Source organism: Ovis aries, chromosome 20 (genome assembly GCF_016772045.2).
Source record: "Ovis aries strain OAR_USU_Benz2616 breed Rambouillet chromosome 20, ARS-UI_Ramb_v3.0, whole genome shotgun sequence".
NCBI classification, from domain to species: domain Eukaryota; kingdom Metazoa; phylum Chordata; class Mammalia; order Artiodactyla; family Bovidae; genus Ovis; species Ovis aries.
The window spans coordinates 39,869,224-39,892,033 of NC_056073.1; the positions used below are offsets into that span (position 1 = coordinate 39,869,224).

Sequence of the window (22,810 nt, forward strand, 5' to 3'; positions counted from 1 at the left end):
ATGCCGGGTAGTTCTTGCTCATCTTTTACTTCCCTGTTTAAGTGTTGCTTTTGTAAGAAAGATCCTCCTTCTAAGTGACATAACCCATTATAGGGTGTTTGCAAATCACAGTGTTTACTTGTCCTTCTTGATGTCTATCTGATTTTTAAATTTTATGCATATGTTAAAAATAATATACTCTGATTTTTTAATATCTGTTCTGCTTGAGGCAATGAGGTCCTTAAAGGCCTGGTCCTTTGTTTTGTTCACCATTATGAACAAAGAACCTGTTGGGTATAGAAAGCACCAAGTGAAAAATGTGTCCCGTGAATGAATGAATTAATAAGAAAGCACTTTGTACACGTGAAACTAATTCAATGTTTTATGTCAATTATAACCTTTATTTTAAAAGAAAGAAAGCACTTTGTAAACTGAATTCACTATAAAAGTCATGGTTAATTATTTTCATAGAAGACGCCTCCTTTCTTTCTTTAATCCTCACTTTTTTGCCTCCAATTTTTTTACTTCTTTAAAGACCTGCTTGTCAGTGTTTTACCAGTTCCAAACCTAAGATTTGGTGTTATTCGTTCTTACCTTTTTTTTAAGATAAGAGATCACATTTTTCCCTCAAAAATATTCTTTACCAACCATGCTAATGCTGGGATTCCAATTTTTGTTCAGTGTGCACTTATGACTTTGAAAGGAAAACATGGCTGGTACTTGTGAATGATTTATTTGGGAAGCAAACAAGATTCTAGAGTAGTATTTAACTTCTATTTCTTGTCATCCCCAAAGCCACTCTTGTAAGTCACTCTCTGCAAAAGTACACACGTCAAAAAACCTTGAATAATATTGGCCTAGGAGAAGTTGTTCCTGGCCCTGTCTTACAGGAGGCGGGGCGGGGCGGGAAGCAAGAAATCCAGATTTAAGAAATAATTAATGAGATACTGAGAGTAAACTCAATCAGGTGTTTTCTTTAAAAGCAGCAAACAAACAAAAATCACCCAGCTCTTTCCCAGAAGGGCCTCCATGTGCCATTTTTTTTTCTTTTTTAGATCCTCATTTCTTTTCTTTTTTAATTTATTTTTTATTTAAGGATAATTGCTTTACAGAATTTTGTTTTCCGTCAAACCTCAACATGAATCAGCCATAGGTATACATATGTCCCCTCCCTTTTTTTTTTGATAAATTCTAGTATTTATTAAATTATAAAGTCTTTAATCAAAAAAAAATGTGGATCAAGAGAAACTTCTAACTACAAGGACTGGACAGCAAAGCCTATGAGAACGCCATGAAGTGTGTTACAGACAAGATTCTGAAACATAAGTTATAAGCTGTTTTCTTTACATTTCCATTTCAGTAACTTTACTATTAAGTAGTTGTTATTCGTCTATTTTAAAACCCCAAATTCACATTTGTTCTCACATTATTTAAGCTTTCTGTTCGTACTGATACCAGATATCTCATAGGTGCCAAATTTTAGTAATGGTTTTATGTCAATCCATGCAGAAAAACATGAACCAATGCAGTAGTCAGATGAGGACCATTAACGCACAGATAATACACACACGCTGGCCGAAAGAACTGAAGGTATTTTAAAAAACTATAAAATAAACAGACCTCAAGAAAACTGCATTATTACTAAACAGCTCTCAACTATTAACACCCAAGTTCTTTATATTAAATAAATTTCTCAACAGAGATGTGTTAGACATTTTAATTACAGGGCTATCCTTCCCATACCCCTTCCCACCCCAACTCCCAAAATGCACTACTAGGGATGAGTATAATGTTACATGGGCAGAAATTTACAGATAACCATTTTCATCTTGAGCATGGATCTGAAAACTTTTATTTAAACTTCTGTTACTGTGCACTGTCCATCAGGCCTTCGAGATCTGACACTCACTGTTCCACCTGCTGCCACTGATCGATCAGTTCCTGATCGATCAGATACTGTCTGATTTGGATTAGGAACCAAAAGTCTCTGTTGGGTCAAGGAGTGTTGTGCAACAAGCGCAGATACATCCTCACTGTCACTACTGGCATCGGATTCAGTTTCTTCAATCGAAGTGTCTGGTGCTGGCACCCTGCCTGAAGATGGTGATTCATGCTCTTCTTCTCCTTCCCCTCTATGACTCCTTTCCGCTATGCTGTCTCCACCAAGTTGTAAATGTGCAAAAGAGTCTTCCAGAGAAGCGCTTGCATCAGGGGATGGCGTGGCGGGGCTTGTTAGCTGACCATCTACTGACGTCAGGGGCCTCACAGACGACGACTGAACAGAAGCTCCACTCTGAGCCGGTACACTGTCCGCTCCGTCAGCAGAGCTCTCTCTCGCTAGGTTTACGGTATTAGCATCACAGTCCAGCCTAAGTCCGGCTACTCCTTTCTTTGGTATATCTATTATATCCCGCTTGATCTTCCTGCGACGTCCATGTTCGTTTCTCCTATACTGCACCATATTTTCAAGATCGGCAACATACAGAAACCCGGCAATCAGCATCTCCGTGCTCTTCTTGCCTCTGGAGAAAGCATCTTCCAGCTCTCTGCTAGTGCGCTCGTCATACTGCCACCACCCGTTCCTTCCCTCGTAATACCATGCATATTCACCGTTTCCTCTGCTGGCTGCCTTGAGCTCTTCTGGTGACAACAACGTCGGCTTATCAAGGAAATCTTCGGGAATTTCTTGTCGACAGAGGGCACATCGCTTTCCAAGCCATGAAGCTCCCTTCACACATAGGTAGCAGAAAACATGCTTACAAGGCAGACTGACTGGGTGAACACATGTTTGCAGACAAATGGCACATTCAGGGACAGTTAGAGAAGGTGCAGTATTAGAACAGGACTCATTCGCTTTCCTGTTTGTAGGAAGCATGTTTATAGAGTGATCAATTTCTCCACAGCCAGCCATCATTTCTATTACAGACCCCACAGATGCCTGCCACAAAAATAAAATCTCTTCATGAGTAATCAGCCAGTTTGCAGAATTTTCTCCTCCATTGCTGGATCATCCTGTGCTCTGTGGCCACAGCCGAAGCCGCCTCGCCGTCTTTTCTCTTCGGCCTCCGAGCCTGCAGCGGCCGGGAACGCGCGCGCCGGCGCGCGCGCGCGCGCGCGGCCGTCACCTGTCCTCTCCCTTTTGAACCTCCCTCCCGTCTCCTGCCCCATCCCACCCCTTTAGATTGATACAGCGCCCCTTTTTGAGTTTCTTAAACCATACAGCAAATTCCCATTGTCTATTTTATATATAAGTTTCCATGTTTCTCTTGCCATACATCTGACCCTCTCCTCTCCTCTCCCCATGTCCATAAAGTCTATTCTCTGTCTTTTTCTTCATTGCTGCCCTGAAAATAAATTCTTCAGTGCCATTTTTCTAGATTCCATATATATGTGTTAGAATATGATATTTATCTTTCTTTCTGGCTCACTTTGTATAATAGGTTCTAGGTTCATCCACCTTATCAGAACTGACTCAAATGAGTTCCTTTTTATGGCTGAGTAATATTCCATTGTGTATATGTACCTCAGCTTCTTTATCCATTCATCTGTGGATGGACATCTAGGTTGCTTCCATGTTCTAGCTATTGCAAATTTTGCTGCAGTGAACAATGGGATATATCTGTCTTTTTCGATTTTGGTTTCCTCAGGGTATATGCCTAGGAGTGGGATTGCTGGGTCATATGGTAGTTTTATTCCTAGTTTTTTAAGGAATCTCCATACTGTCTTCCATAGTGGCTGTGTCAGTTTGCATTCCCACCGACAGTGCAAGAGTGTTCCCTTTCTCCACACCCTCTCCAGCATTTATTGTTTGTAGACTTTTTGATGGTGGCCATTCTGACCGGTGTGTGGTGATATCTCATTGTAGTTTTAATTTGCATTTCTCTAATAATGAGTGATGTTGAGCATCTTTTCATGTGTTTGTTAGCCATCTGTATGTCTTCTTTGGAGAAATGTCAGTTTTGATCTTTTCCCCATTTTTTGATTGGGTTGTTTGTTTTTCTGGCATTAAGTTGTATGAGCTGCTTGTATATTTTGGAAATTAATCCTTTGTCAGTTGTTTCATTTGGTATTATTTTCTCCCATTCTGAGGGTTGTCTTTTCAGCTTCCTTATAGTTTCCTTTGCTGTGCAAAAGCTTTTAAGTTTAATCAGGTCCCATTTGTTTACTTTTGTTTTTATTTCTGTTACTCCAGGAGGTGGGTCATAGAGGATCTTGCTTTGATTTACGTCATTGAGTGTTCTATGTTTTCCTCTAAGAGTTTTATAGTTTCTGATCTTACATTTAGGACTTTAATCCATTTTGAGTTTATCTTTGTGTGTGGTATTAGGAAGTATTCTAATTTCATTCCTTTACATGTAGCTGTCCAGTTTTCCTAGCACCATTTATTGAAGAGGCTTCAATATTGAAGAGGCTTATTTTTGTACAGCTTTTGCACAGCAAAGGAAACTATAAGCAAGGTGAAAAGACAACCCTCAGAATAGAAGAAAATAATAGCAAGAGAAACAACTGACAAAGGATTAATTTCCAAAATTAATTGTATAGTCTTTCTTCCTTTGTCAAAAATAAGGTACCCATAGGTGCCTGGGTTTATTTCTGGGCTTTCTGTCTTGTTCCATTGGTCTATATTTCTGTTTTTGTGCCAGTACCATACTGTCTTGATGACTGTAGCTTTGTAGTTTAATCTGAAGTCAGAAAGGTTGATTCCTCCAGCTCCATTCTTCTTTCTCAAGACTGCTTTGGCTATTTAGGGTCTTCTGTGTTTCCATACGAATTGTGAAATTTTTTGTTGTAGTTCTGTGAAAAACGTCATTGGTAATTTGCTAGAGATTGCATTGAATCTGTAGATAGCATTTGGTGGTATAGTCATTTTCACAATATTGATTCTTCCTACCCAGGAACATGGAATATCTCTCCATCTGTTTTATGTCGTCATGGATTTCTTTCACTAGTGTCTTACAATTTTCTGTGTACAGGTCTTTGGTCTCTTTAGGTAAGTTTATTCCTAGATACTTAATTCTTTTTGTTGCAATGGTGAATGGGATTTATTCCTTAATTTCTCTTTCTGATTTTTCATTGTTAGTATATAGAAATGTAAGTGATTTCTGTGTATTAGTTTTGTATCCTGCAACTTTGCCAAATTCACTGATTAGCTCTAGTAATTTTCTGATTCTATCTTTTGAGTTTTCTATGTACAGTATCATGTCATCTACAAACAGTGAGAGCTTTACTTCTTCTTTTCCGATCTGGATTCCTCTTATTTCTTTTTCTTCTCTGATTGCTATAGCTAGGACTTCCAGAACAACATTGAATAATAGTGGTGAAAGTGGACACCTTTCTTGTTCCTGATCTTAGGGGGAATGCTTTCGGTTTTTCACCATTGAGAATAATGTTTGCTGTAGGCTTATCATATGTGGCCTTTACTACATATGAGATAGGTTCCTTCTACGCCCATTTTTTTTTAAGAGATTTTATTGTAATTGGGTGCTGAATTTTGCCAAAGGCTTTTTTCTGCATTTATTGGGATGATCATATGGTTTTTATCTTTCAGTTTCTTAATATGGTGTATCCCATTGATTGATTTGCATATATTGAAGAATCCTTGCATTGCTGGAATAAACCCAACTTGATCATGGTGTATGAGCTTTTTGATGTGTTGCTGAATTGTTTGCTAAAATTTCATTGAGGATTTTTGCATCTATGTTCATCAGTGCTATTGGCCTGTAGTTTTCTTTTTGTGTGTTGTCGTTGGTTTTGGTATCAGGGTGATGGTGGCCTTGTAGAATGAGTTTGGAAGTGTTCCTTCCTCTGCAATTTTTGGAAAGAGTTTTAGAAGGATAGGCGTTAGTTCTTCTCTAAATGTTGGATAGAATTCTTATGTGAAGCCATCTAGTCCTGGACTTTTTTGGGGGGAGATTTTTGATCACAGCTTCAATTTCAGTGTTTGTAATTGGAGTCATAATTTCTATTTCTTCCTGGTTCAGTCTGGGAAGATTGAACTTTTCTACGAATCTGTCCATTTCTTCCAGGTTACCCATTTTATTGCCATATAGTTGTTCATAATAGTCTCTTATAATCCTTGTATTTCTGCATTGTCTCTTGTAACCTCTCCTTTTTCATTTCTAGTTTTGTTGATTTGATTCTTCTCTTTTTTTCTTGATGAGTCTGGCTAAAGGCTTCTTCTCAAAGAACCATTTTTTAGTTTTATTCATCTTTTCTATTGTTTCTTTCATTTGCTTTTCATTTATTTCTACTCAGATCTTTATGATTTCTTTCCTTCTATTGCTGCTGCTACTGCTGCTAAGTCGCTTCAGTCGTGTCCAACTCTGTGCGACCCCATAGACGGCAGCCCACCAGGCTCCCCCGTCCCTGGGATTCTCCAGGCAAGAACACTGGAGTGGGTTGCCATTTCCTTCTCCAATGCAGGAAAGTGAAAAGTGAAAGTGCAGTCGCTCAGTCGTGTCTGACTCTTCGCGACCCCATGGACTGCAGCCCACCAGGCTCCTCCGTCCATGGGATTTCCCAGGCAAGAGTGCTGGAGTGGGTGCCACTGCCTTCTCCATTCCTTCTACTAATTTTGGGGTCTTTTTCTTTTTCTAGTTGTTTTAGGTATAAAGTTAGACTGTCTGTTTGATGTTTTTCTTATTTCTTGAGGTAGGATTTTATTGCTATAAACTCTTAGGACTGCTTTTGCTGCATCCCATAGGTTTTGAGTTGCCATGTTTTCATTGTCATTTGTTTCTAGAAATTTTTTGATTTCCCTTTTGATTTCTTCAGTAACCTGTTGGTTATTTAGAAATGTGTTGTTTAATCTCCATGTGTTTGTGTTTCTCACAGTTTTTTTTTCTTATAATTGATATCTAGTCTCATAGCATTGTGGTCAGAGAAGATGCTTGATACAATTTCAAATTTCTTAAATTTACTGAGGTTTGATTTGTGACCCAAGATGTGGTCTATCCTGGAGAATGTTCCATGTGCACTTGAGAAGAAGGTGTTTTCTTCTGCATTTGGATGGAATGTCCTGAAGATATCAATGAGATCCATCTCATATAATACATCATTTAAGATGTGTTTCCTTACTCATTTTCCGTTTTGATGATCTGTTCACTGGTGTGAGTGGGGGGTTAAAATCTCCTAGTCTTACTGTTTTACTGTCAATTTCTCCTTTTATGTGTGCTAGTGTTTGTCTTCTGTATTGAGGTGCTCCTATATTGGATGCATAGATATTTGCAACTGTTATGTCTTCCTTTTGGATTGATCCCTTGGTCATTATGTAGTGTCCTTCCTTATCTCTTGTCATCTTTATTTTAAGGTCTATTTTGTCTGATATGAAGATTGCTACTTCAGCTTTCTTTTGCTTCCCATTTGCATGGAATATATTTTTCCATCCTTTCACTTTTAGTCTATATGTGTCTTTAGGTCTGAAGTGGGTTTCTTTTAGACAGCCTATATATGGGTCTTGTTTTTGTATCCATTCAGCCAGGCTGTGTCTTTTGTTTGGAGCATTTAATCCATTTACATTTGAAGTAATTATTGACATATATGTTCCTATTGCCATTCTTTAAATTGTTTGGGGTTGATTTTGTAGATCTTTTTGCTTCTCTTGTATTTCTTGACTATATAAGTCCCTTTAACATTTGTTGTAAAGTTGGTTTGGTGGTACTGACTGAATTCTCTTAACTTTTGCTTGTCTGAAAAGCTTTTTATTTCTCCATCAAGTTTGAATGAGATTATTGCTGGGTACCATAATCTTGGTTGTAGATTTTTCCCTTTCAATACTTTAAATGTATCCTGCCATTCCCTTCTGGCCTGCAGAGTTTCTGTTGAAAGATCAGCTGTTAAGCGTATGGGATTTCCCTTGTATGTTACTTGTTGCTTCTCCCTTGCTGCTTTTAATATTCTTTGTTAGTTTGATTAGTATGTGTCTTGGCATGTTTCTCCTTGGGTTTATGCTGTATGGGACTGTGTGCCTCTTGGATTTGATTAACTATTTCCTTTTCCGTGTTGGGGAAATTTTCAACTATAATCTCTTCAAAAATTTTCTCAAACTCTCTGTTTTTCTCTTCTTCTGGGACCCCTATAATTCGAATATTGGTGCATTTGATATTGTCCCAGAGGTCTCTGAGTCTATCTTTGGTTCTTTTCATTGTTTTTTACTTTATTCTGTTCTTCAAATATTATTTTCACCATTTTATCTTCCAGCTCACTGATTCGTTCTTCTGCTTCAAATATTCTGCTATTGATTCCTTCCAGAGTATCTTTAATTTCAGTAATTGTGTTGTTTGTTTGTCTCTGTATGTTTATTCTATAATTCTTCTAAGTCTTTGTTAATTGATTCTTGCATTTTCTCCATTTTGTTTTCAAGGCTTTTTGATCATCTTTACTCTCATTATTCTGAATTCTTTTTCAGGTAGTTTGCCTATTTCCTCTTCATTTATTTGGACTTCTGTGTTTCTAGTTTGTTCCTGCCTTTTCATTTTTTTTTTTTTTAACGTATTGTGTTTGAGGTCTCCTTTTCGCAGGCTTCAAGGTTGAATTCTTTCTTCCTTTTGGTTTCTGGCCTCTTAAGGTTGATCCATTGGTTTGTGTAAGCTTCGTATAGGGTGAAATTTGTGCTGAGTTTTTGTTTGTTTTTCCTCTGATGGCAAGGCTGCTGCTGCTGCTAAGTCTCTTCAGTCGTGTCCGACTCTGTGCGACCCCATAGACGGCAGCCCACCAGGCTCCCCCGTCCCTGGGGTTCTCCAGGCAAGAACACTGGAGTGGGTTGCCATTTCCTTCTCCAGTGCATGAAAGTGAAAAGCGACAGTGGCAAGGCTGAGTGAGGCAGTGATCCCATCTGCTGATGACTGGGTTTGTGTTTTTGTTTGCTTGTTGTTTAGATGAGGTGTCCTGCACAGGGGGCTGCTATGGTTGGGTGATGCCCAGTCTTGTATTCAGGTGGTTTCCTTTGTGTGAGTTCTCACTAGTTGATACCCCCTAGGGTTAGTTCTCTGGTTGTCTAGGGTCTTGGAGTCAGTGCTCCCACTCCAAAGTTCAGGGCTTGATCTCTCTCCAAAGACCAGCCTAGGTCCAATCTACCAAGAGGAATTTCACCTGAAATGAAAGGACCTTTGCTTGAGTTCCAAAAACCAGTGTACAAGAACACAACGGAGATCTCTGACTCAGCAGATACCGGGTACTGCCTGTCACGTGGACAGGCTTCCTTGGATTGCAACAGATGACTAGAGGGTCTGTCCTTGGCAGTGGTCAGCAGAACTCCACATACCACTTCTCTCATGTTATCGTTGGTGGGTGGAAATGGCAGACGGCCAAGTGGAAAATTTCACAGCCCTGCAAACATCAGCACACTAAACACTGCAGACCAGCAGTGCGAGGGAGCTGGACGGTGTGGACCAAATAATCATGTCCCTGGCACATGCCTTCCTTATTAGTTTTGGGCTCCTCTTCCTCTTCCCTTCCTGTTCTAAGGCTTTACTTTCTTTCTCCCTGAGATTCCAGATAGCTCTGTTTCCTGCTCTGTGAACCCCTTGACTGCTAGGTGGAAGAAGAAAGATTTGGATTCTTGGGTGCACGAGCGATGGTTGATTGTGGGTGCCTTGCCAAAGCTGACTTTTATATTCTGGCTCAGGGCTAAGCTACAGCCTTCTGACAGTGAATAATCCTTTGTGTTTACGGGGCGCCTTTCTTCTTGGGAACTTGGAGTGCCTTGCCAAAACGTTCTTATTGATCTTCCCAACAACTTGGTGAGGTATGAAAATGGCAAAAGGTCATAGTCCGGGCACCCGCCTTTTTGCAAGAGCGTCAACTCGGGTGGCTTATTTTGAGGCCATGTTGCAAGTTTGCATCTCAGCTGGGATTGCATCTGAAGTCTCCCAGAATTGGCTTCAACTTTGGGGTGGGGGTGGGGGAAACGCTTGGCTGCACCATGCCGTCTCCTGGGGCAAGAGCAAAAAATATCGCATTTCCTTTTTAAGCAAAGTGTACTGGAAAATGGTCTTTGGTGAATTACCCATCAGTCTAATTGATCTTCATTTGTTGTGATAACAAGGGATTTGACGGAGTATTCAGCTTTTAATTTTTTCTTCTGTTCCCACGCTAGATACTTCTCCCTTCTCTGTGAAAGGAAGAAAGAACACACCTAGGCCCAGGAGCACTCCAGCTTCTTGTGGGAAGTCTCCATGGTGAAGTACAAGCTGGGGCTACCTGTGAACTGCTCACAGTGAATGTTGTAAGTTAACAAGAGTTGAATCTGCACTGGCTTGCCTTGCAACGGTTTGTGAATCACTGGATGCTTGAGCCAGGGTGCTGAAGACGTGTTAGCATTAGCTCTAGGTGATCCTCCAATTAATTTCTTCTTCTTCCTTTTTATTTTTTTAGAGGAGAGGTTCTGTTGTTATTTGCTGTGAACTTGACTTTCTCAGCTTCTATTGGGCACTGCTCATTCTCTCCTGGAATAAAAGGGTGGAAGACAGTGATTATTTCAGCGTAGAGCCAAGATTATAGCAGCCTCTTTAAACCCGGCTCTGCAGTTCTTTTAGGTTAGTGGGTATAGGGTAAAACCTTTCAGGCTAAGGATTCCCAACCAGGGAATCACACTCTGTCATTATTTTCTTTACATGGAGTTTTTGATTGGAAGGAAATGTTTCTGGCGTTCAAAAATCTGAGGTATGTAAGCTAGTACAGTCAGCTCTTCAGGGTGCTTCTCTTGCTTAAAATTGGCTGATTTATTGGGTTTTGTCAGTCTACTGGGTTGGGATTTTGAGATGAGTGGTTTCTGCATTCAGCAGCTGGTCACCTTTCATGAGGAGGTATAGGATCCAGTAATTGAAGAGAGCACACTGTGGGCTTCCAGAAGCTTTAGTTCACCACAAAACTTAAGGGTTCGCTCAGCTCTGCTGCTTTCTGGAGATTTTACCTCATTGCTAGACCGTGTTATAAGAAAAAAATGCTTCGAGTTTTGTCCAGGAAAGAATAAAACTACAGGAAATCCAGGCTGGCCTATGAACTTATTACCTTCAAATTTTGGAACATGAAGAGCCATCTTTGACTAGGTTTTTTTTGTGTGTGGAAATATCTATCATATATATTTATGCACACACATCTTTATATATTTGTGTGTATGTGTATTAAATATAAATATATATATACACATATGTGTGTGTGTGTGTATATATATAAATAACTATGCATTAAGTTTTCAGTTTCTTAATACTTTGGTCAGGAAAGTTTTCCAGGCATTTATTACCTTTTTCTTCCAGTTGCATAAACAATTTTGAGAGAGCAAGGAGCAGCAATATGAGGGCATGTATCTGGGAGAAAAAGCATTTACTGTTGAAAAGAAAAATTTCCAGTGAAATTTTACTTCTTGGTTTTCTAAAAATTTGTATTAAATATGAATGTTTATCCATATTTCCCGAGGGTTAAATAGTCATATTAAAATAAGCTTATTGAACTCAAGGACTCCCAGTGCTTCAGGGTAAGTGGGTGATGGGGGATGCTGGTGTTTTCATGGATTCTCATTTTGTACCTATGATCACATTGGTTCTGGTGGAAAGTACAGGGCTCCTAGAATCATTGACCTCAATTCTATTCCTGGTCCTAAGGTCAAGGTCAAGTAAGTTTGCAACCTTGGGCAAGTCACCGACCCCTGCGAAGTGTTAGTTTATAAGTCTGTGTTGCTCTATGCTGCTTGTTTACTGATGAGTCTCCATCTTAGTTTGGGGTCCCCACAAGCAGCAGAATCTTATTTTTTTAGAAAAAAAACTCTTATTCTAAAAGTTTCTGTCAGTATTAAGGAATAATTTGGGGGGCCCTGTTAGATCTGGGTGCTACTATAGCTGTATGTTTTTCTAGAAAGTATTTCCCAATCAGGTAGCCAACGGAATGCATGTCTGACGATGTTTTTTTTAAGCGTCTTTTAACCTAGGAAATAAGTATCTTAGGGAAAAGTGCTGTAGGTTTCAGATTACATTTAAAAGAACAGTGCAGTAACTATAATCAAGATAGCTTTTGTTTCGAATCTGGTGGTGTGTGTTTTTGTTTTAAACCATTGCTTTGAACTGCTCATGTGATACCCTGTCAGACCTCAAACATTAAGTGAGGTTTTCAAAGACATTCTAGAGTGTAAACCTTAAGATGCCACAACTTAAAGTCATTTAAAAATCCTTCTGTAAATGGAATGGGTTGAGCGAGAGGAAGAAAATTCTAAATTCTTTTGAACTCCAAAGGACTTTTTCTTCCAAATTGCATTCGCTTGGGGAGGTGGGGGAAGTCCCAGTTTTCTTAGTAAATTTTGAAGTTAGTAACCTTTTGCAGTCTTGCTCTATTTTTACAGCACTGAGTTAATATTTTGTCCTTATTTTGGTATCCTGGTGTCCCAAGGCCATGCCATTATAATAGAGAAGGCAGGAGATTTTTCAAAGGACGTGAGCTTGCATGTAGATGGAGTATGGTGGAGGGGAGATGAACGTGTTAGTAATAATCATGGCAGCCACTGCAATTAGTGGTGTCAATCCTTAGCAGCTTGTTGCCCCAGACTCACGACCTTTGTCGTTCTCTGTTTGTCCCCATCATCCACCTGTCAAATGCCACTGTGGCTCTTGCGGATGGACTTTGCTCCTCAAAGTGTCTCAAACTGGCTCTAAGGTGTGGTATCTTGTACAGAGAGAAGAGGCAAGAAAACTGACCTAGGAGTTGGAAGACCTGGATTTTACCCGTGATGCTGCAATTAACCCTACAGCCTTGACGACCCATTTTATCTTGAGTAATATGAAAAGGTTGAGTGTAGTGAGCTCTGATGATTCTTCTAAAGACTATAACATTGCTTCGAATATCAGCTTTGGATGAGGCGGGCTAGATGGTCACTTTCCCCTGTTTGGCCTCTAAGAGTCAGTGGTCTGGCACAACTTCAGTTTATTGATCCAAGAGCATTTAAAACAGTGAGCACAGTCTTGTGGTTTAAAAAAAAAAAAAAAAAAAGAGTTGTTGTGTGTGTCACCACAACACTACCCTTTGCAGAGGACCCTCCCAGGGACCATGGGACAGTCGAAAGGTGTTCACTTGAGCACTTTTTCTAAGAATGCAGTTTTAGTCATTTAAATTTAGGATCCATACTCATTGGTCTTTTTGAAAATTAAATATGAGCCACTTTTGAAATTTAACTTTTGAAAACTAATCCACCTCTGTTCTCAAATATTACTTAGTGTATAAGCCAGGAGGCCATGATCTGTAATTCTCTTCTGAGCTGCTCTGCTTTCTTGAGTAAATCTTCTCCAGCTGCCTCTTTTAAGCAGCCTTCCCCAACCTATATAAAGCAGCACCCTGTCCCTCTGTGTCCTCTAGCCCAGGGGTCCCCAAACTCCAGGATCTAATGCCTGATGATCTGAGGTGGAGCTGAGGTAATAATATGAATGAAGTGCACAGTAAATATTGGAGAAGGAAATGGCAACCCACTCCAGTATTCCTGCCTGGAGAATCCCAGGGACAGAGGAGCCTGGTGGGCTGCCGTCTATGGGGTCACACAGAGTCGGACACGACTGAAGTGACTTAGCAGCAGCTGCACAGTAAATGCAATGTGCTTGAATCGTCCCCAGACCATCTCCCATCCCCTCCCTGGTCTGTGGAAAAATTTTTTTCCACGAACTGGTCCCTGATGCCACCAAGGTTGGGGACTGCTTCTCTAGCCTACTTTCTTTTTTCTTTTAAGTACCGTACGTTTTATACCTGCATTTGTTAATTGCACCATCTCTTCAACTAGACTGTAAGATCCATGAAAACAGGGATGCTGTTCTTATTATTTTCCTGGTGAATCCATAACGCCTAAATGCAGCTTGTCAATATTTGTTGAGCAACTAAGGACAGAGTGAGCCTCTGCCTGGGTTTCTCCTGTGTGCGCCTAAGCCATTCAGAAAAGAACCCAAAACGGTTCTTACGCTAACGGCTTCAATCTGATAATAGTTTGGTCAGGCAGAGGGTGACATGCAAAAATTAGCTCGCTGTCTTTTCCTTAGAAGCAGACGTCAGATGTTTACAATGTATATAAGTCAGTGTGGGAAAGGAAGCTGTTTGTTTTTAAAAAAGGCTTCAGGGAACTATCAATAGTGTTTGGGGATTTTCTGATACTTAGATTCTGCCCGATGTGTGTTTCCTCTCCTCTTCCATTTGAGTGGTTTGCTTTATGGGTTGTTTGTGAGCAGCCTGCCCTGGCATTCTGTGAAAGGTGGAGTGTTGTGTTTTATAATCCCATTAATCTATCATCTTTCATGTTTTCCTTGATTTCCAAAGTGAGAGACGGACTTGGCGTGGCCGGTCTGCCTAGAAACTCACCATTTACTAAATAGCGTCATTTTCATTTTCTTTCCTTTTGAGAGAGGCATACTTTGGAATGAAAGAATAGTGAACTGGTACAAATTGAGTCCATCGAATGTCTCTCTGGTGGGAAGGGAGAAACCAACAGTCACTTTCTTAGGGAGGCACTGTCTTCTGTGGCTTTTGAGGATAGCAGGTATCAAGGTTTCTTGAAGTTTTTGTTTATCAACCCCCTTTTCAGGGTGCAGGAGTTACATTATTCCTGGGAAGAAATGGAAAGACTAAAATAAACACCTCTGTGCCTATTTAGACAGCATTATGCTGTCTTTATAAGCTTTGAAAAATGGGAACTGAATTTCTAGTCTCCAGAGTGAGAGAATTACACATACACACTCTAATCAGAGTGATTTGGGAATTTCCCTATGTGTCTGTCAACTTGTACCTTTTAGATTTGCCATCTGTGATACCAGTTTTTTTTATGATCTCTAGTGCTATCATAGAAAAAAAAACACCTGAAGTCGATAAAAGGGATCACAAGGGAAGAGATTTTACTATTAGATAAATGAGGGGAAAGTCTCATTTTTAAAAATTCTTTGCTTATAATGACCCTACCAGTTGATCTGCATGTTATAAAGGCAAAGAGGCTCTCATATTTCATGCAAGCACTCTGGGTGTTCTTTATGCAGCCTCAAGTCTTCTAGAGTTTTCTCTGCCACCCATTTCTTTCCCTTTCCCAAACCTCCTCCAGTTGCTTCTTCTAGATGGCCTCACCCATGCCTGCCCATTGCTGCCTTGCAGCGGCTGGTGGTGTTGGGGGCTCTGCATGAGCTGCTGAGCACTGAGAATGGATGTCAGCCCTACTTCTGAGTTGCTTGGCCGAGGGCAGCCCATCCCGGGCACACCTGTTTTCCTCGACATCCTCTTCCCCACCTGCTCGGCCTACTTGCCTCAGCTGTTTCGGCAGGAAAAACGTTCATGTATCTTCTGCAGTGTTTTGTCCTGTAAAGGAACGTGTCCACAGCCTGGTCAGATGGCTTTCTGACAGCGTAGTGCTGAAGTAAAAAGGTTTTATGTTCTATTTACTGTTTCAAATTCACTGACTGGATCCTATTTATGAAAAGACTGGTGTGCTCAGGCCTGTGAGGGAGGCAGGGATGAGTGATCTGTATTCACTGCCCTCTGGGATTTTCCCTCCCACTGCGCTGGGCAGTGCTGGTCAGCACAGAGTCAGTGTTCCAAAGCGGGTGTGAGTACGATTCCTGAGACTTGAGTTTTCAGAGAAGGAAGGATTCACAGACAGCTGAGCATCTGAATTCGGCCTTGAAACGGGGGTTGGATTTCAACCCCATATATGTGTGTGTTTTGAGAAGGTGACAGAGCGAGAGAAGATAACACAAGTCTTTTTGTTTAACTGCTGCTTCACCTGGGCAGGTGAGACCTCAGAAGCATCTCTCCATGAGGACTGATGTGCCATGACCACTGATCCAGACATGGAGTGGGGGCTTAGGGCACGTGGGACCCATTCCTCTTCGGAGTCATTTTATGTATTTGTAAGCAATAGCTGAAACAAGAATTTGGGTCACTTAAAGAAGCGGTATCTCCCCAACCTGTGTAAAATGTAGTGTTTTCAACTGAACTTCAGGCTGAAACCACACCCAGGACTAAAACTGTATTTCTCAAGTGGAGTGCCTTTGAAGCACTCACTGTGGAAGAATCTGTGTACACCGAAGGCAGGGCGAGGATGACTGCATGGGGGTGATGCCCAGGACGGGGAATCTTAAGCCACTGCAAATTCTTCCAGACAGAGATCAAATCTTTCTCCTACTTGGTAACATGGAGACCGATCAGCTCTATCAACTTTGTTATAAATATGTATGAGTATGATGGTCATGTATAAATATGACCGATGGATGTCTTTCTCTCCAAGTATATCATATCATAGTAGTATTTTCATTCTTCCTCTAAAAGACTTGTTTCTCTTTTGTTTTCTTAGAGGAAAGAGTGAGGCACAGATAGGGACTAAGTGACATCGTTTTGTGATAAAGCCAAAACAAAATCTAATGGTTCTTACCAGCAAACATATCAATTCTGGGGACAGATGTATAAAGACAAATGAGTAATTTCACTCTTTTAATTTCCCACATTTTTAACTTTTGTGAAACAATCTTTTTTTTTTTTAAAGAAAATCATTTATCCCTCCCTCCCTCAACATTTCATATTAAATTTCCAGTGCTAGCTATGTAGGTGGACTTGTAGAGTGAAAGAATGAATCCATCTTCTCTGTGTCCTGAGGATGTTGTTAACCTTTTGCAGACCCCTGAATAAGAATGTTATATAATTTTTTAAAAAAAGTCATTTGCAACAAGTATAAGCTGCTTTTAAGGTGAGATAGTAAAATTAGCTGTTTGACATCTGTGTTGGAGGATGTTAGTGTCTCAGTGTCAGTTCTTCTATTTTTTAAGATATTTATTTGGCTTCGCTGGGTCTTGGTTGCATCCAGCATGATCTTTAGTTGCAGCATGTGGGATCTAGTTCCCCGACCACGGGTTCAATGCAGGTTCAACCTGAGCCCCCTGCATTGGGAGCGCAGAGTCTTAGCCAATGGACCACCAGGGAAGTCCCCAGTTTTCTATTTGTGCTTCTGTTCTGAAACTGCTTCCTTAAGTAGACTCCCCCAACGTAGAAACCTTAATGGGATACAAATGGCGACCTCCTTCAGAATCTTTTTATTGCCAAAACTCAGTTAAGTTCCAGTCATGCTCTTTGGACTCTTCAGCATCTTATTCCACTTCTAACTCACACATCTTATCACACAATACCTTTATCACACGTCTTATGACCTTCTGGCCACAAGTGTCTAGCATTAAGACTTGTCCATAGTGGCAGGAGAATTCACTGCTTGAGACCCCTGCCCAGGTAGGTGCTGCGCTACATCTTTCATTCTGGACATAAGCCATCCTCACATCGGGACGTCGATGTTTTGCATATTTGGAAATGAAAATGCTCTTGCTAAAATTATTTTCTAAAAATTTTGTATTAGGTGGCTCTTCATTTTTCTTTTTTCCCCTGTAGCCTTTGCAGCTTGCATACAACTGAAAAATTGTAATTTCTCCAGGGCTGACATCCAAGACTTTGATAGGCAGTCTTAATGCCTGGGCCTCCTATGAGTTGCTGCCCATTCTAAGCGTCGTAAGACTTACCTTGCAGAACAAAGAGAACTGGACCCAAAGGTCGTCCCCTTCTTCTGACCTGGCAAGCTCTTCTTTCCCAGTGTCCTTTGTCTTTTCCTCTTTGTTCTCCTAGAAAAGGGAGGGATGAGATTAGGATGCTGTTGTTCAGAACGGGGACAGCTATTGCTTGTACAAACAGACTTTGCCTTTCCCTTTCTTTGGCAACTTCAGTTGTTCTACCTGTTTCTGGCTCTCCTCCTTCCGCTGTGAGCAACCTTTCTCCCTCGCCCCACTTTCAGGAGACTAATAAATTAAATATACAAGTGTCAGTTGGTTCCTGTGAATCTACCAGCTCACATAATTCCGAACAGTCATTCAGCCTCTATCTTCAGTGAGGTTTTTGCCCTTTCTCTGTCACCACCGCATCAAGCACATGTGTAGATTAAGGGTAGTACGTCAAGGTGAGAGCTCTTTGCTGGGTTATGTTAGTCCATCACTCCTTTAGTGGAGCAGATTAGCTGCCAATTGGTATCTTGTTGCTGTCATTGGAGTTTGCAGTCCAGGTCCCCAGCTCTGCTGGCGATCTATTTCTGAGCCCCAGTGATGACGCCAGTTGTCCTGGCAACCTGCTGGCTGGCGCATCCGTAAAGGCCAGCAGAGGAATGGCAGTGGATGAGGGTGGCCTCCAGAGGGTTGGAAGGGAGTTGGCAGTCACCTTGCTCAAAGAGGATTTCCTCCATCTGGGCTGGCCTCCAGGATGAAGATGTCCGTATCATGGGAGTGTCATTTGGGACTGTGAACCACATGGTCTTTCTCATCCAGATAGCATCCCGTGGAGAATAACAAACTGATTAGTGGCTGATCCAGGCAGAGTGTGGGGACTGCCAGAGCAGGGTGCTAGGTGATCTCAGGATGTTTGATGGTATCTGTTTTTCTTGTGAATTGGGTTAACGTTCCTGTTGTTCATCAGCACTGGTGTTAGGAGTTGGGGACATGGGTAGATGTTTGGGCAGAGTCAGAGGTCAAGAGAGGAGGGTTGAAGGGAAACACCACAGTGGATCTTGACTCCTTGTCCTGTTGACAGGTCTGGCCTAAAAACAGTTGAGTGTAACTAGAGCTCTCTGACTGGGCTCCAGTAATTATCTGTATTTGCAGCATTGAAAAGGAGCACCCCTTGTCCTCTTCTCTTTAATTCCTCTCCTCCTCCCTTGATGTCAAGTTGAATTGGCACTAAATGACTTGCCCCTCCCTCTTGATTTGGATCCAAAAGAACACAGAAGCTTTCTATCTTAAAGTCCCTCACTTAGTTGGCCTTGCCTTGATTGAGTCTAAAATTGGGCAGTCAACACTCTCTCTCTCTCACACACACACACACACACACACACACACACACACAGCAAAGGTGGGTCTACCTGCAAAATTTGGGTGCTGAGGAGCAAGGGAATCTGGTGAAAGAGATATCCCCAAAACAGTTGAAACCCACAAATGACATAAAATATTATTAGTACTTAGTATTTGCTGAGATAATAGCACGTATCTGTGTCTTCAGGATGGGGAAGCCAGTTAGGGTGTAACCAGATATTTCTAGCACATTTTACTGTTTGCTGTTTGCATGCTTAGTTTCATCCAGCTCTTTGCAACCCCATGGGGTATAGCCCTCCAGGCTCCTCTGTCCATGGGATTTTCCAGGCAAGAAGACTTGTGTGGATTGCCATTTCCTTCTCCAAGGAATCTTCCTGGACCAGGGATCGAACCTGGGTCTGCTGCATTAGCAGGCAGATTCTTTACCATCTGGGAAGCCCAGCACATTTATATTCAACATATATAAATGCCCCCTTTCATAGCTAGAATAAGGATAAATGTTGAAGATCTGGAACTGAAATGAACAGAAATACTATTTGGAGGAAAAAAGAAACTCCATGGGAGTTGATTGTACTTTCAGAAAATCCTATGTTTCCAGGATGTTTCTTGAATAAATCAGTTTTGTCTAACAAGCATGTGGTGTGCTCAACCAGGTCATTATTTTAAGTTGTTGAAAGGGTTTAATTCTCGAAGACATTGTATGTTTCTCAAACGATAAATACCTCTTAGGTGCATTTTGATACAGTGGAGAAACAAGGTTGATTTTTTTTTTAAAGTATCATTGTGTAACTCTTAATTCAATATCTGATGCTAAATAGTCATCATTCTTCATGGTACGCAGGCAATGAAATCAGCTCTCTCATATTGATATGAATAATAGATACAGACTGTGAATCACATTAAAGTTGGAAGATTAAACTCCTTCTCTAGGTTGGTTGCTTTTTTAAAAGAAATCTGGAGAAGCAGATGAGAGCCCAATTAGGACTCATGAGCTTTATGCTACTTTTTTTTTTTCCCCACAACCTATCTAGATATACAGTAATTGGAAACACACCTAGTACAGAAAGACTGGGTTCTCTCTCCCTCTCGAATTTGTTGTCAGTCACAGAGCTAGGTGTGAATCTAAATATTAATAACTCAAGGAGAAGATGGGGATGCCCGGGGCTTGGTGCAGAAGCATCAGACTAAGGAGGGACACCTGGGTCTTTCCCTTCCACCCCTGTGAGACCCAGGACAAGCCACTTTCTTTCTCTGTGCTCCTATTCCCATTTCTTCCAAAGGAAGGTAGTTCTTTATTCCACTGGACAGCATCAGATTTAAAGGTATTCATCCAACTAAGGACTTTTGGACTCACAAGTATAGTGTTAGTCACTCAGTTCTGTCTGACTCTTTGTGATCCCGTGGACTGTACCCTGCCAGGCTCCTCTGTCCATGGAGTTCTCCAGGCTTGAATACTGAAGTGGGTTGCCATTCCCTTCTCCAGGGGATCTTCCTGACCCATAGATCAAACCCAGGTCTCCTGCATTGCAGGCAGATTTGTTGCCTTCTGAGCTACAGGGATGCATACCTGAATTCAAATCCTAGATCTGCTGCTCAATAGCTGTGTGTGTCCCTGAGGAAACTGCCCAACTTCTCTGAGTCTTACTTACCTCATCTGTGAAATAGGGCTGGTCATACCTATGCCGCAGAATTGTTGAGAGAACTGAATGAGATGATGTGTGCTAAATATTAGCCCAGAGATTGCTCCCTAGTAACCATGGCAGCTATAATGCTGTTACGATAATAAATTGCACAGAACAAAATGTATCGTGATGTGCTGCTGAAACAAACAGGTGAACAGAACAGGTGAACCATTGAAACTTGCTAGCCTCTTGGTTGTGGAGACGTTTCCTCTGTAATGGGAACTGTCATTAACTGTCAGTGTCTTTGCATTGCCAGTGAAGTCGGTTATGTCTTGTCAAAGTCTTCTGCTTCTTTGACATGTATAGTAGAGTAATTATGATGGTGAAGGTGGTAGCGTTTGTCAGAATTATCCATGTGCATAGTCTAAGGGGCCTTGGTATTTTAGGTAAATTTTTTAGCATTAGTCAAACTGAAAGGCACAGTGAGTTTGGAAGAGACACTAGTCTTGTCTCTAAAAAGAGTAGGGAGATTCCCAAAAGCTATTGATATGAGGGGAACTCTAAGAAAGAAAAACTATAGTATTTTGATGTAGCCACCATGTCTAGGTAGAGATAGGTGAAAATTACCTGGGCTAATTCTTTGACATTAAAGACAGAAGAAGTCAGAAGATGGAGGTATACATTCCTGTATCTTCTTCCAGCAAATATTTACCTGGTGTGTGCACTAAGGAAAGCTTCTGTAACAGCTAAAAAAGCTTCCAGTCACTGGAAAGAGAGGTGAGAAGATAGGCAATTCCTGTCTTTTAGTGGTACCCAGAGGATGCTATGCATGCAGACCAATGTGGCATCTTCTGGGCTCAGAGAAGTCTTCACCCCTAGACCTGACGAACTGACAGATGTTAACTCAGAAACAAAGTGGGTATATCATTTGGCATACATATGTAACAAGCCACCCCAACGTTTAATGACTTGAGACATCAAACATGTATTGTGAGCCAGCCGGGCTATTCTATCTAGGCTGGGTAGCTTGACTAGGACTGGTTGGTCCATGATGACCTCCCTCTTATGTCCAGCTGTTGTAAGGCTGGTTGGGGGGCAGGACCATCCACTGGGACAGCTTGTCCCTGCTTCACATGGTCACTCATCCTCCAGGCAGCTCGTCTGAGCTTTCATATCATGGTCTCAGAGAGCAGCGAGAGAGGACAAAGTCCAGCACGCAAGTGCTTTTAAACCTCTCCTTGGAAAATCTTTGCTAATCTCCCTGTGGCCAAAGCAAGTCATCTAATAAGTTCAGATTCAAGGGATAGGGGAAGCATGGGCATTAACTTTGGTTGATTGCATGGGGGACGCCGTGTGCCAAGCTCAGAGATGGGAGAGAATGTGCCATCTTGGAAAAGTGTACAGAGTCCAGAATGTCTAGAGCGAAGCAGGGGAGAAGTGGCAAGGGACGGGCCAGATCACCAAGAGCTGCTTTTCAGGAAGCTCTGCGGAGGAGTTTGAAATCTATCTTAAAGACAGGAAAGGAGTCCTTGAAAGATTTGTGCTAGGATGTTGACATAATCAATTCCATATGTAAAAACATGGGTGATGGCAAACGCCTAAAAGCATTTGTCAGCCTAGACAGTTTGGGGAAGTTTCCAAACTTTCTAATCCCAACCTAGACGTCCCAGGGATTGCTGGAGAAGACAGAAACGCTGCAGCTGAGAGGTGCTTCCAAGTTGACATATGCTCTCTAAACAGAGACCAGAAAAGAGGATGCAGAGCCTCCTGACGGGTCAGGAAGCTCAGAGGCTCAGGTGATGGGCAGTGTCTCGGTGAAGTCTGCCGGGAGGGCCCGGAACCTGTGAAGGGGGTTGGACCTTACGGGCAGTGTTCATCGCATCTCTTCTGATGGGATCCTGCCCGGCTTCTGATGGGTTACTGATGGGTTGATTGAAAGACTCATTTAAAAATGTGTCTTTGCCTGGTAGGTAATGTTACAGTGTCACTCCAGCTGAAGACTCTTCTTGCCAACTCGTTTCCCTGTTACCTCAAAATAGGCAGTATGTTCCAGGGGCTCTCGGACCCCCTAAAAAATCCTTCTCTATCCTTGGATGGGACCAGGGCTCACTCATTAATTTCAAGAACTGACCTTTTAACTATGCTATTCAGTGTCACTCTTTAAAAATACTAAAATAGAAGTGACTGTTTCATTTCACTAAATTCAAGCCACCGAGACCGAGAACTTGTGGTTTTCACCGGGCTGTTTGGGACCCAGTTTGTTGTCACCAAAACTGTGTCATATTGGGCAGGAGTTGGCACGATCCTGTTCAGGCCTGGAGGTTATAGCTCCGATGTGGAAAGTACTCTTTTATAGATTGAATGAAAAAAAAG

At 41.5% G+C, this 22,810-nt stretch overlaps 2 protein-coding genes across 17 annotated transcripts in view; one reads left to right on the plus strand and one right to left on the minus strand.

Annotated features, from left to right (window-relative positions):
- Nucleotides 1-22,810, plus strand: part of ATXN1 (ataxin 1) — a 430,615-nt gene that overhangs the window by 277,961 nt on the left and 129,844 nt on the right. For 15 of the 16 annotated variants that reach the window (XM_060403504.1, XM_060403497.1, XM_060403500.1 and 12 more), the window contains one exon: nt 10,076-10,204. The exons of the other annotated variant lie outside the window; for it this stretch is intronic. The gene's annotated coding sequence lies outside the window, so the exon portion shown is untranslated. The remainder of the gene's footprint in view (nt 1-10,075; nt 10,205-22,810) is intronic. 16 annotated transcript variants of the gene reach the window in all.
- Nucleotides 1,153-3,057, minus strand: LOC101113032 (E3 ubiquitin-protein ligase RNF146-B). The gene has a single exon (XM_027958990.3). The coding sequence runs from the start codon at nt 2,891-2,893 to the stop codon at nt 1,835-1,837; it is 1,059 nt and encodes a 352-aa protein (XP_027814791.1). The 5' UTR covers nt 2,894-3,057; the 3' UTR covers nt 1,153-1,834.